Source organism: Cinclus cinclus, chromosome 1, assembly GCF_963662255.1.
Source record: "Cinclus cinclus chromosome 1, bCinCin1.1, whole genome shotgun sequence".
Taxonomy (NCBI): domain Eukaryota; kingdom Metazoa; phylum Chordata; class Aves; order Passeriformes; family Cinclidae; genus Cinclus; species Cinclus cinclus.
The window spans coordinates 19,877,206-19,889,663 of NC_085046.1; the positions used below are offsets into that span (position 1 = coordinate 19,877,206).

General features: G+C 39.6%; 1 protein-coding gene across 1 annotated transcript in view; it reads right to left on the minus strand.

Annotated features, from left to right (window-relative positions):
- STAM (signal transducing adaptor molecule) overlaps positions 1–4,665 on the minus strand; it is a 31,492-nt gene extending 26,827 nt beyond the window's left edge. The window contains exon 1 of the mRNA XM_062507577.1: positions 4,587–4,665. Coding sequence (XP_062363561.1) covers positions 4,587–4,626 — 40 coding nt within the window. The 5' untranslated portion in view covers positions 4,627–4,665. The remainder of the gene's footprint in view (positions 1–4,586) is intronic.
- Positions 4,666–12,458: the final 7,793 nt, after the last annotated feature.

Consider the following 12,458-nt stretch of genomic DNA (forward strand, 5'->3'; position numbering starts at 1 on the left):
TAGAAGGTGTCCTATGAAAGCACTGCAGCTGATCTGAAGCAAAGCAAGCAGCAGTGACTGAGGCCACCTCAACTCATCCCTTTGGAAAACCATGTAGGATCTCACTTTGCATGTGGTGGTCCAGCCAAAATGAACATCACTCAGCTCAATGAACTGAGCAGAATGAAGACAAAAGGATTCACAACCTGGATAGAAAAGGCTGAAATCATAAGACAAGCTGAGCAAAAATAATTCAGATGTTTAGATACAAACAAATGCACAGAACTCTAACTACTTTTCACCCAGAAATATTACAACACAACAGGAAGGTGAGCACATTAGAGATACATGAGAAGGATGAATAGTCTGTAAACAAGGTGTATCACAGGCATGTCATATGAACAAATAGTGCCAGGATATATTTGCAGAAGCCCACAAGCCAAGCCACAGTACATGAAGCACTTCAGAAGGAAGATCAGCAAGAAACTTAATTTTCCACATCAGGTATGCAGTGTTATTTTTATCAGTTAGAGGAACAGATTTTACATGTTGAAGATTTACTTCGATTCTTCTATATTTCATTATTCTAATGCACACTGTCACAGCTGAAAAGAGAAGCACTTAACTGACAGTTCTTCCCTGTGAGGAAAGAAAAAGAATTGCCAGAAAAGTAGTCTTGGACTATGGAACATACTGTGCTGGCTTCAAAGTGCCCAGCTGAACTAGAAGCCTGCTAATTGATAGTGGAAAAGATGCTTTTGTTGTTGGCTGATACACTGGAAACAAAGCTGAGAAAAACAGTAGGCCAACTCAGGCAAAAAAGTGCCAGTCTTATGACAAGCTGAACCAGTCCTTAGAATTAATCTTCCTTTGCAGCCCAATGTTAACTCACAGTCTGCAGTCTCTGTAATGATCTGGGCTCAAGAAAGTCATCTGTGACAATTTTCTCTTCTTTTGGTAATCCTGGTCCAACACAAAAAGTCCAGCTCAGAGAGACAGATGTTTTGAAAATGTTGACTTAGCAATGGGATAAATCTAAAGAACAATGAGTTTAAACAGCAAGAGCATTTTATTTCAAGAAATTTCACCATGGGAATCATGTTCTTACATTCTAATGGCATCAAACTATAGGCTGATCATATGTAATTCAAGCATATTATTAATTATTTAAAGAGTTAATAGCATAAAATTAACAACAATTGCTAGAGTAATAAAACATAGGGAAAATGATTGCAAGTCACATCTAGTTCTACTACCTTACTAACCCACCTGCTTAATTTCGTACTACTGTAAATAACAAGCCTGAATTTCTTCACAACCCTCTGCTGCCTCAAATCATCACAGTAAGAACCAGAGTAACATCCAGAGCAAATGCAAATATGTTCATTCTTCACTGTGTGTAAGGAAAAAAGCAAACCAAATCTCCCAGGTTTTTTTAACACCTTCTCTTAATATCAGGTGTGATTTTTATGACAACTTATACCAGAACCTGAGTTACAGATTTTATTCTTGAGATAATATCTAAATGACACTTGAGAACTTCTTTAGCAGTAAGTTCTTCATAAAACCTAGCCTAAGCACTGCTACATTACTAATTAGCCTGTCATGACAGTCTTTTTGGTTCTTAAAGCAAATTTCACCATTATTTTACCTGAGTCAAACTTACGTAAATCTGCATTTCTCAGGAACAACTCCCTGGGAATAATTTTATGATAAAGACTGAGAAATACAGCAGAAACAGACAACTCATGAAACTAGTAAGAACATTTTTCATTCTAAACCCTTAAATGGAGGATTAGAGTTTCTTAATTATACTCTCAAAAAGCCCAGTGACTTGAAGATTTTTTTTTCTTTTTTTCAAATTCCATTATTATGTTTCTTACTTGGGCACATCATCAAAGGTTCCCCCACTTGACTGTGAAAACTTCTGTCACCATTGATTAGCATCCCTTCCTGTTGAAATATTCCTAAATAAGGTAAAAAGAAACTTCAGAAAATGAAAAGTATTTGGGCTTCATCCAGAGATTTGGACTCTTGAGGATGACAGTGGTTAACCACCTCAAATCCCTGGGCATTTTTTAATATTCCTAATTTAATAACAGTTTTAAACAACATTCTTTAGCCAACTACACCTAAAAAAACAGGTATACCAAGTTGACACTATATGGTAAAACTATTGTGGATGACCAGGTTCTACTGCAGCAGCGTGCTAACAGGATTACCCAAATGCTGCTAACAGGCCAGACAAACTGAAAAACTTGTCCTGAACATAAGACATACTTATGCTCCTCAAAATGATGGAAAACAATTTAGATCCAGATATGTTCTCTGCAATCCATGAACCTAAATGGTTCCAAAATAATTTCCAACTGCTCCACAGTAGTGATCAGCTGTTCAATAAACAAGAATGCACAGCTATCACAACTACTATCAACAACACCAATGTCCAAATACACATGAAATTAAGAATAGCTGCTGACTGCCTTTCTCCTTCATCTGATTTTAAAAAGAAAACTTTCTTGCTGCATAAGAACAAAAGCAGAGCACTCAACTATCACTCAGAGAAAACAAATGAAAAATAGCACTATGGCTTGACAACTTTTGGAAGTTTCCTGAGAACATGAGCGCTTACTCTACAGCTGATGCTATCTTATGAAGCCTGCCAAAAAATTCATCCAGATAATAGCACATTCCCAAGGGGCCCTGGAAAAGAAGAGCCCAGGGACGCTTTCCTGGAGACTTCATCATTCCCATCTCCCTGGCACCAATCCAGTTAAGCAATGGATGAAGGCAGCAGGCTCCTGAAAGTAGGCTGTCACCAACTGAACAGCCTGCTGCTCCTTCAGTCTCCCTCAGGACAACATGAAAGGGGCCAAAAGAAAGAGGTTGTTTACCAGTGAGAAGGAGCCCATTGCCCACTAGCTGCTTTTCCAAGAACAATTTGTTACTGAGTGGTTCTTTCTAGCTCCTCATACAGTTTACAGAATAATGCTTCTGAATATTATTTACTGGTGATCACATTGGGCAAGCACAGTAGGCACTGGCATCCTCTGCACTTAGAAAAGAGCAAATGAGCCACTGAAACAACTGCCGGGTGCTACTTTCCTGCCTTGAGACTCGCAGTGCTGAGGAGCTCAGTTCATCCAGTGAACTGAGCCCTAGAGAGACCCCTTCAAGTAATCTGAGCTTCCCTGCCAGCCAGAAGCACTGGGAAGGGAAAAAGTGAACACCTGCCAGAACCTGAGCCTATAATTTTTAATCTTATTAGTTCAAATCATTCTCTAATAGTCCATGGAAAACTGGCAAGCAGTACAATCTCTTCTTCACATTCAGCTGTCAAATTACACTAGAAGATAGCAGAACAACTAAGAATTATTTACTACTTTCCAAAATAAGTCGGTCAATTTTGCTACTAACAAAATCATTAACTGAAGTTCAGTCTTCAGCTTAAAAGTGTTATCAGTTCAAAATGAGAAGACTGAACTATGTCTTATTTTGATGCAGCAGACTAAGCATTTCTGATAACATACATACAGAATTTATGTCCCAGTACTTTGTTTATGCACTAATCCTTTCTCCTGAAAAGATTAGCGCTTTTCAAATGGCTTTGACTTGGTCTTTCTTTGAAGAGCTGGAAGAATTAAACTGCAGCCCAAACGTCTAAAGTTTGATAAATATTAAGAAACAATGTATCTGCAGTTGAGGGTTACAGCTAGTCTAGCTATTAAAGAAATTAGTTTCAAGATACTTATACAATGTTACACTGATCAATGAAAATAACCATGGGGAAAGGGTGTACTTATCCTCATAGGCAAAATGTCCTTATTTATTATGGGATTCTCCTGACAAAGCTTTCATGGCACAAAGCAAGAGATGTCTGCAGCAGGTCAAAAACGAACCATATTACCCAATATCAAATAAGACACACAAAACTAATTATTAACTAATTATCTATATGTTATCGTATCAACATATCAGCATTAAGAACAATTTTTGTCAAGTGAAAGCCAGATACTTCCTCTGCATCTAGTCTGGCCTTGGAACAAGCAAGGTGGGGATAACACCTGAGCTCGGCACGTCAAGTTTTACTTGAAAGGAAAAGAAAAAGCTCCCAGAGGAATCCCCTTTAAAGAACTAAACACAAAACGCTTTAACGATTCCCTCGTGCCTGTCTGTGAAGCAACAGTGGATAGTATTTTTTACTGTTCGTCCTTTCAAAAACACTCCAGCGCGGCGGACCTTTCTCACTACTTGTTTTGTTGTGCCGCGGCGTTACTCGTGCTGAGCAGGCCAGCTCGCTCCCCACGAGCATCGCCGCGCTCCCCCCGCGGCCCGCAAGGCCAGAGAGGCCCGCGGGGGCCCCGGCGCTGTCACCGGCCAGCCCCGCCCGGCCCCGGCCCCGGCCCGGCCGCTCCCGCCGCACCGTGACCGCCCCCGCCCGGGCCGCTGCCGCCGCTCCCGCTTCCCGGCAGGGCGCCAGCGAGCCCAGCAGCGCAGGGCCGGGTCAGGGGGCCGGCTGCCCGCGGGGGATGCAGCGGGAGCGGGTCGGAGGGCCGGCCGCCCGCGGGGTTACCTCGGAGAGAGGCCGGGCCGCGGGAACCACTCACCCACATCCTGGTCGAAGGGGTTGGTGGCGAAAAGCGGCATGGCGGGACGGGGGGCGGCCGCCCCTCCCGGCAGCGCGGCGGCAGCGGCGGGCGAGAGAGAGAGAGAGAGCAGCCCTCGGCGGCGGCGGCGGCGGCGGCAGCTCCTGCTCCTCCTCCTCCTCCTCCTCCTCCTCCCGGCCCGGGCAGCTCCGCCGCCGCCTCCTCCCAGCGCCGGGCGCCGCCTCCCGCGCAGCACGCCGGGAACCGGGGCCGGACCCGGACCTGCCGCCGCCAGCCGGCCTTCCGCGGGGACCGGCACCGCCCCGGAGCGGCTACACTAGCCGGAGGTTTATTTCATTTAGTTACCTGGAGTCCTTTCGTCCCACCTGCTCGCGAGGCGGGGCGGTTTTGTGCCCAGAGGCGTTTGCTTTCTGTGGTAGATTTTTGGAGCTTCCACATGCGTTGGGCTGGCTGAATATTTTCATCGGTATTGCCATGATGCTTGTTACACGGGTTAGCCTGACGGCCAAGTGCAGGCTGGTGGTTATGCCAGCATCTCTCACAGCATGGCGCAAGAAGTGACCAGTTCTCCGCAGTTACATCCCGTGGAAAGCAGGAGCTCTCAGCCGGTCGCAGGGCCTGGAATATGCCATGGCCTCTGGTTGCCTATCTTGGTGCTCCTGTCTGTAAGCCTGTGTTGCTGCTTTCAGTGGGGTGTGTCCCGCGTTAACAATATGACTCATAGGATAAAATACCTTCTGCCCATTCCTGCTGTCTCATAAAACTCTAGTCATTATCCTCAAGGCCTTTTAGTTCGGTTCAATTACTCTGAACCAGTTGGATTGCAAATTAAGTAAAACTAGGCTAATGCATACGCTTGGGGAAAGAGTCAGACACAGAGCAATAAGGGCATATCACAGGCGTGAGAACAAGAAATGAAAAAGGTACTATGACCGTTTGCAGGGCAGAAACACTAGATGTAATCAATAGCACTAACCACGCTCAATAATGAATGCGATTGCATGCATCAGGCAGACTTCTGACACATCAAATGAGAACTGCACACCAAGCCTCTTCCCACAAGGATTTACAGTCTCTAGGTACTTTGCTATTTCACTAAGCTTTTTTTTCCCCCAGACCTCTAGTTCTGCTTCTTTACCTATCCATAGCAACTGTTTTCAGCAGCTAATATAGGTCAGCTTTGATCTACTGTGTAGAGCTGACTACTTGTAAGGAATTGCATGTTTTCTTTGGATTCTACCTCAATCCAACAACTAGATATTCTCAGAGGATGCTTTACCCCCTCCCCATTCATCGTCCCCCATTATGTTCACAAAAGACATATGATAGATATTCTCTGAGCCTGTTTTATTGGCACCTTTCTCATCCCTTCTTTCTGATGAGTTCAAAACTAACTGCAGGGATCCTTTCAAAATAAGCAGGGTTTTTATTCAGTAGTCCTGCAAGAAGAACTAACACAACACACTTGGGGAACTTGGGTTTTAGACTGCCTTCAGCCAAAAAGCATTCCAATCCAACTTTCCTTCCCAATACCCTACTCAGTATTTTGAAAAAAAGGCAGTCTATACCAGGAAGCATCTTAAGGCTCTGTAATCATGGCTCATATTTTGATTCTGTAATGATTATTTTTACTGAGGACACAGTGTAAAGTCCTTCCAAAACCACCACATTATATTGTGTCACCCTCTTTTCCCTGTCTTATGGCTCTAACATTTTCCTATGGCACAGCAATGAGTGGTAGTTAGACCACTCTCCCAGGAAGCTTGCCCTCTCAGACATAAATGGTTATAGAAACTAACTTTTCCACCTTATGTGTGAGTAGTATAATGAATATGCTATTAAAAACAGATGTGTTAATCTATATGCTATTAATAAACAGGTATGAACTGCATCTTTACTGGATGTTGTTCAAAATGCTTATATTATTTCCTACTGCTGCCTAAGTTAGCTACCTAAAAGTAAGGCGTCTAGTTCAAAGATATGGTCTCAAATTGCATCTAATTTTGGGGTATCTACAGCTGAAAGAGAATGTAGCAACACTGCCCTGTGCCCACAAGTATGTGCTGCTACCACATTTCTTGTATTAGATTTGGAATTTGATCCATTTCCATTTGTGGCTGCACAATCAGCTGATCCAGCTGAAAACTACCTCATTGCAGAGTAGTTCCCTGTTGGATCATGTCACACCTCTGACTCACCTTGGAATTAGATCAGGCATGTGCAGAGGTGGGAAGGCATGACTGGGAACGGTACTTCAGCGGTCTGGGTCAGGAAAAACAGGCATGTCCAGAGGATTATTCATCTGTTCTATTTTGGACCTCATTCTGAAGATGGCCTCTGCAGCAGTGACTCTGTTGATTTCACAGATAAGCCTAGCTGTCCAAAAGTTCTCTGACTTAGGGCTTGTCTCCAAACAGCCTTATAGCAAGTAGGGTGGGTTTTTTTAAATATGTGCTACTTTTGTCTGGAGTAAGCAGTCTCAGATGACTGGTGCAGATATTTCTTTTTCCTTTGCACACTTCTCTTTTCATATAGTATTGTTCAGATGCAGCTAAGAGATCATAGAATGGATTGGGTTAGAATGGACCTTAGAGGTAATCTAGTTCCAATCCCCCTGCCCATGGGCAGGGACACTTTCTATTACACCAGGTTGCTCAGACCCCTGTTCAATCTGGCCTTACCAGGTTTGGGGCATCCACAACTTCTCTGGTGACATGTTCCAGAGCCTCACCACCCTGACAGTAAAGAATTTCTTCCTAATACTCATCTAAATCTACCCGGTTTCAGTTTAAAGCTGTGTATTGCTGTGTATTTCTACAATGTCCTTGTTAAAAAGTCCCTTTCCAGCTTTCTTGTAGGCACCCTTCAGATTCCAGAAGGCTGCAATGAGGTCTCCCAGAGCCTTCTGTTCTCCAGTCTGCACAGCCCCAACTCTCTCAGCCCATCTCCATAGCAGAGCTGCTCCAGCCCTCTGATCATATTCATGGCCTCCCCTGCACTCACTGCAGCAGGCCCACATCCTTCTTATGTTGGGGTCCCCAGAGCTGAATGAAGTACTCCAGGTGGAGTGTCATAAATGCAGGTGTTCAGTTAATTTCCAACGTAATGCACTTCTGGATTTTAAAGATGTGGCATACTTCTAAATTTGATTATATGCTTTATTTATGTTGTTAGTTTATAAATTTATGACTGATTTTTTAAATTATAATAAGGGTTTATCCATACAAAGATAAATTCTGGATTCTGATGATATGCAATTATTCATTTCTCTGTAGTCTTCAGTAGGGAAGGATACTTAGGAGCAGTAGCGTGTAAATTAGAATCAGCTGGGGAAATTCTAACAATCTTCATAATCTTTACAATTTACAAATGTTCTTTATAATCACTCAATTGACACCCATCTGCATTAGACAAGCATTTTCTTAAAATAAGGGAAAACCATTGTAGCCATGGAGGTCCACTGCAGTTCTGGTTTGCTGGGGTAGTATTTTATTTGTCATGCCCATTTATTTTAGCTTATTTTAGTTTTATAGCTGCTGCATAGCAAAAATAAGGTGTGTGATGCCAGGAGAAAGGCCAGTGGACTTCTAGCGAGGAGACAGATATGAAGAACAATGATTGTCTCACAAATCAGTCCCACTAACCTTTATTTTAACTGCATTTTTGTTATAGTCCACTGTGTACACTGCTTTTGGAAGCGAAGGCTGTGAAGAAAAGATAATCAAAGGAAAAGAGAAAGGTTCAGAATAGAGCAAGTGCCAGGCATCCATTTAATCACAGCTTTTGTCTTTGACAGGGCAAGTACAAAATGTTTTGGATGGCATACAAGATGCTGTAATGCATAACAATGCAATGATATGACAAAGACAATATTTTCCCAGTTACAGGGTATACACAGATGCTTTCACTACTGGACCACAGTGATTTACTTCCCATCTATAATCTTACTGTATATGTTTTAATATTTTGCAAGTGTCCAAGCAGCATGGCTTATCTATATCTTATCTATTCCATTGTGTATAAAGAATATATGAAACATATCAATACAGTAAGTCTGGTGTCTGCTGTTAGGAAATCAGGCTAAAATTATTTGTCTCTTTTTACCCTAATATTTATGAAGTATGTGAGTAGGATTATATGAAGCACATAACTGGTGTTCCTTCAAACACATGTAATCATAGAACTAGGCAAAGATTCTACTAATAAATTTTATAAAATAATTCATTTTGCCCCAACCACGTTAAAAATTGCGATGTGCGACCTTCTAGTTAATAGTTGCACATGGATGCCAGAAACAAGGGGTTATATCTTTCTCAGTCTCTCTGAATTCAAAGCAGTAATTTGAAAGCAACTCACATGAAGTAATTTTTCATATATTTACACTGAAATTTTGTTAAATAATTTTAGATATCAAGTTCATTTAGGTCAAACACAAAAATGTGTTTCTGCTATTTGCTTGAGTAATCATATGGTAATGTATTGTGATATATCTGTGAAAGGCAGATAACCTGTAAGGAGCTGGCTGCTGGGATATCTGGGTGCCTGGGGATGCTGGCCAGAGCATCACTCTGTGCCAGCTACCCAACACTGCTGTAGGGAACCACTTGTCCTTGTGCTTTTTTTGGCACAAACACCTGTTCTGTGTGGCCAAACTGACTACCCAGTATGGTGCCTTTTTCATGCTGATAACTCTGACCAGTTTTCAGCCAATGATGAGGTTAAAATTAATCTTTTTGTTCTCCACCACTCTTTGAAGAAGGAAATAGAAATACTTCTACTGACCACAACGGGCATGTCCTGTTGGGCATCAGACTGGAACACTACTCACTTGATAAAGAGCTCTTTTTAACTCAAGCTCTTGAAATAAAACTAAGAAGCTTAGATTGTGTCTGCACTGAAACTAATAATGTAAGTGGTCTCCTCTATAGAGATTGTAAGCAAGCTACCTTTGAAATATACAGAAAATCAGAAGGAATTTTTTGGTATTATTGAGGTGTTTTTTGTGAAACCCTCTGAAAGATTTTCCTGATGTCTCTAGGGCAAGGTAGAAATGCTTCTTTATTAGAAGAATATTACTTTTATTGCATAATATAGAAAAGGGAATTTAAGAATATATTTATGCTACCAGTTAATTTCCAAAGTGTATTTTATTTTACTCACATTGAAGTTAATAGTACTAATTTCAGTTTTAATATATATATATATATATATATATACATATACACACACACAATTAGAATATTAGAATGAGGTTACCTTCTTGATACAGCCAGTCTGAGTGTGCAGATTCCAGCTGTGCAGATCATGTCATTTCTAAAATATCCCATAAAGAAAATAATTGTTGTACAGAGTTCAATAAGTCCATTATAGCAAAAAGTACACTGAGTTTGTATAAATCAAAAACTCATATAAACCAAACTCAAATGAGCAGGACAGTCATCTCCCTTTAACATGTGTTTGTCCTTTAAAATTGCAGTTTGCATTATGGTTTTGTTCCTGGAGAGGATTAAATAGAACAATACATAAGTGCATCCCAGACTTAATGTCATTAATGTCAATGTGCTTTTCAGAATATTTAATAAACCAATGGGTTTCAGGTATGTAGAATCAAGTTTTCAAGCGAAAAAAATTAAAATGTTCATACCAGAATTTTTCTATTTTTATAACAGAAATATAAAATTCAACTTCAGCATGTGTTCATGACACTTCTTTTCCTTTGCTGACTACTGAGCTGTACAGTCAGAGGCTTGATATGAATCATTTATTTTGCAGTAACAGTGCAAAACTCCAACTGCTTCAGAAGTGCCAAATATGAGATATTCTAGTTCTTCCCACAAGATTTATGCAATCCATTCTACACCACATCTTTTGAAAGCATCTTATACCAAATTCTTAGCATAGTAAATTAAATAGTAGATATACACACCTGGATGAATACACAAAAAGACACACACACGCACACACGCACACACACAATGTTCAATTTAGACAAAATTCTGTTTACTTGCATTTATTCTTGAATGTCTCATTGATTCCTACATAGCATAAACCTAGAATAGTGTGGAAGTAGTATATACAAAGTCTGTTGCCTAAACACATTATTCTTGCATTGTGTTGGGAACATTAACTGAAGACAGGGCAAAAGGACAAGCAGAATTGAAGCTGTTCAATTTTATAACAAATTCCTCTTTCCAGAATTTTTAGTTACTGTCTAACGTTTGAATAGTCTGAAGTATAAAGGTAATTCTGCAGGGATCATGTCAAGTAGTTCTTGAAGCATTCAGTAGATGACCTTCCCCTGTGATAGTGGAGCTGATAACTCATTATATTATTTTCAGAGCACTACAATTTTTCATTCCCTAGAAGTGCTTCCATATTGAATAGATAAATTTTGTAATAAAAAACCCAAAGCACTGTAGAACATTTCATTAGAAAACAATCTCATATAAGCTTCACTTTGTATTTCTGGAAGTAGATTGCAAGTGTAAACCATTCAGCTTTATAAGGTTTTGAATATCTGTGTGTGTAATAGGAATCTAGAAGTAAAATATATATTGATAATATCAATCATGAAGAAGACTATGAAAACACTTCGTTTCTGTAGTATAGCAATGTTGCTGATTTGGAACTAGAGTAAATAAAGGTAAATTGCCAGGGAAGGCTGAGAATGAATATGAAACACAATGATGCTCTCACCTACAACATAAAAGACTGTCTCGAAATTTATTGGAAAGGTTGGTTTGTGTTTGAATAACAGCAGATTCACCTAAATTGATAAGCCAGTCCTAACTGATTTTAAAATATTTATATTCAATATACAGATAACTGATTTAGATAATTACTATATAAGCCTATTCACCACTATAGATTAAATTTCTGTAAGTAAAGAAAATCTGTCGTATGAATCATTTTGAGATTTTTTTGAGGGTCAAAAGGTGCTAGCCAAAGTTGAAATATTAGATGAAATAATTTTGCTACTATAAAAGAACATTGTTTCTAATTAAGCAGAGCAACTCTATTTAATGCTTTGAAAATAGCTGACACTTTATCAAATTTAAATAAAGGATTCAGAAAATAAAGACTAGTAATTACTAATATATATCTTGTAATTGACAGAAATCATGATTTCAAGAATATCAGTAGGAAATTTATGAAAAATAAATTACATTTCAACTAATTTATTGCAATTCCTGAAACATATAATTATTAAAACAGATTTGTAAAAAAATCATTAACACAACAAATATGATTTGAAAGTGCCGCTGAAAAAATGTCACACAGGAGTTACCTAGAATATGAAGTAGCTACAGATTAAGGAATAAAATATCTCCATGGATTAAAACATGGGAAGTGGAAACAAGGAGCAAGTTTATTACAGCAAAATTAGAGCAGTGGGGTGTTTATGAAAGTTCTGCAATATGTTTTGTGCTTAATACTTTAAAAAGTTTTTGGGATACATAGCCAAATGGGGATGACAAAACCAGCAAATGGAAAAAAAATGTTTTGTTTATTTAAATCCAAGAAAAGATTATGGGGATATTCAGAAAGTTTCCATCAATTGGGTGTATGAGTAGTGTGATAGCAAGAGAAACTGTAAGATTAATAAATAGTAAACACAATATTAGAGCAAACACATTGAGATGCTTATCCTCAATACTAAGTTCTGAATTGACCAAATTAACTGAAGACAAACCTAGTCATCATTACAGGTAACACATGCATCCAAAATCAATAAATTTGAGCAAATATATAGGGGAAAGAAAGTAATACAGAATTCTAATGAGAATTAGACAAACACTGCTTATCAAATTTCAAAAGATTCTGGGCAAAAGCATGGAAAACATCCAAGAAAGTATTTAAAAATGGAAAATT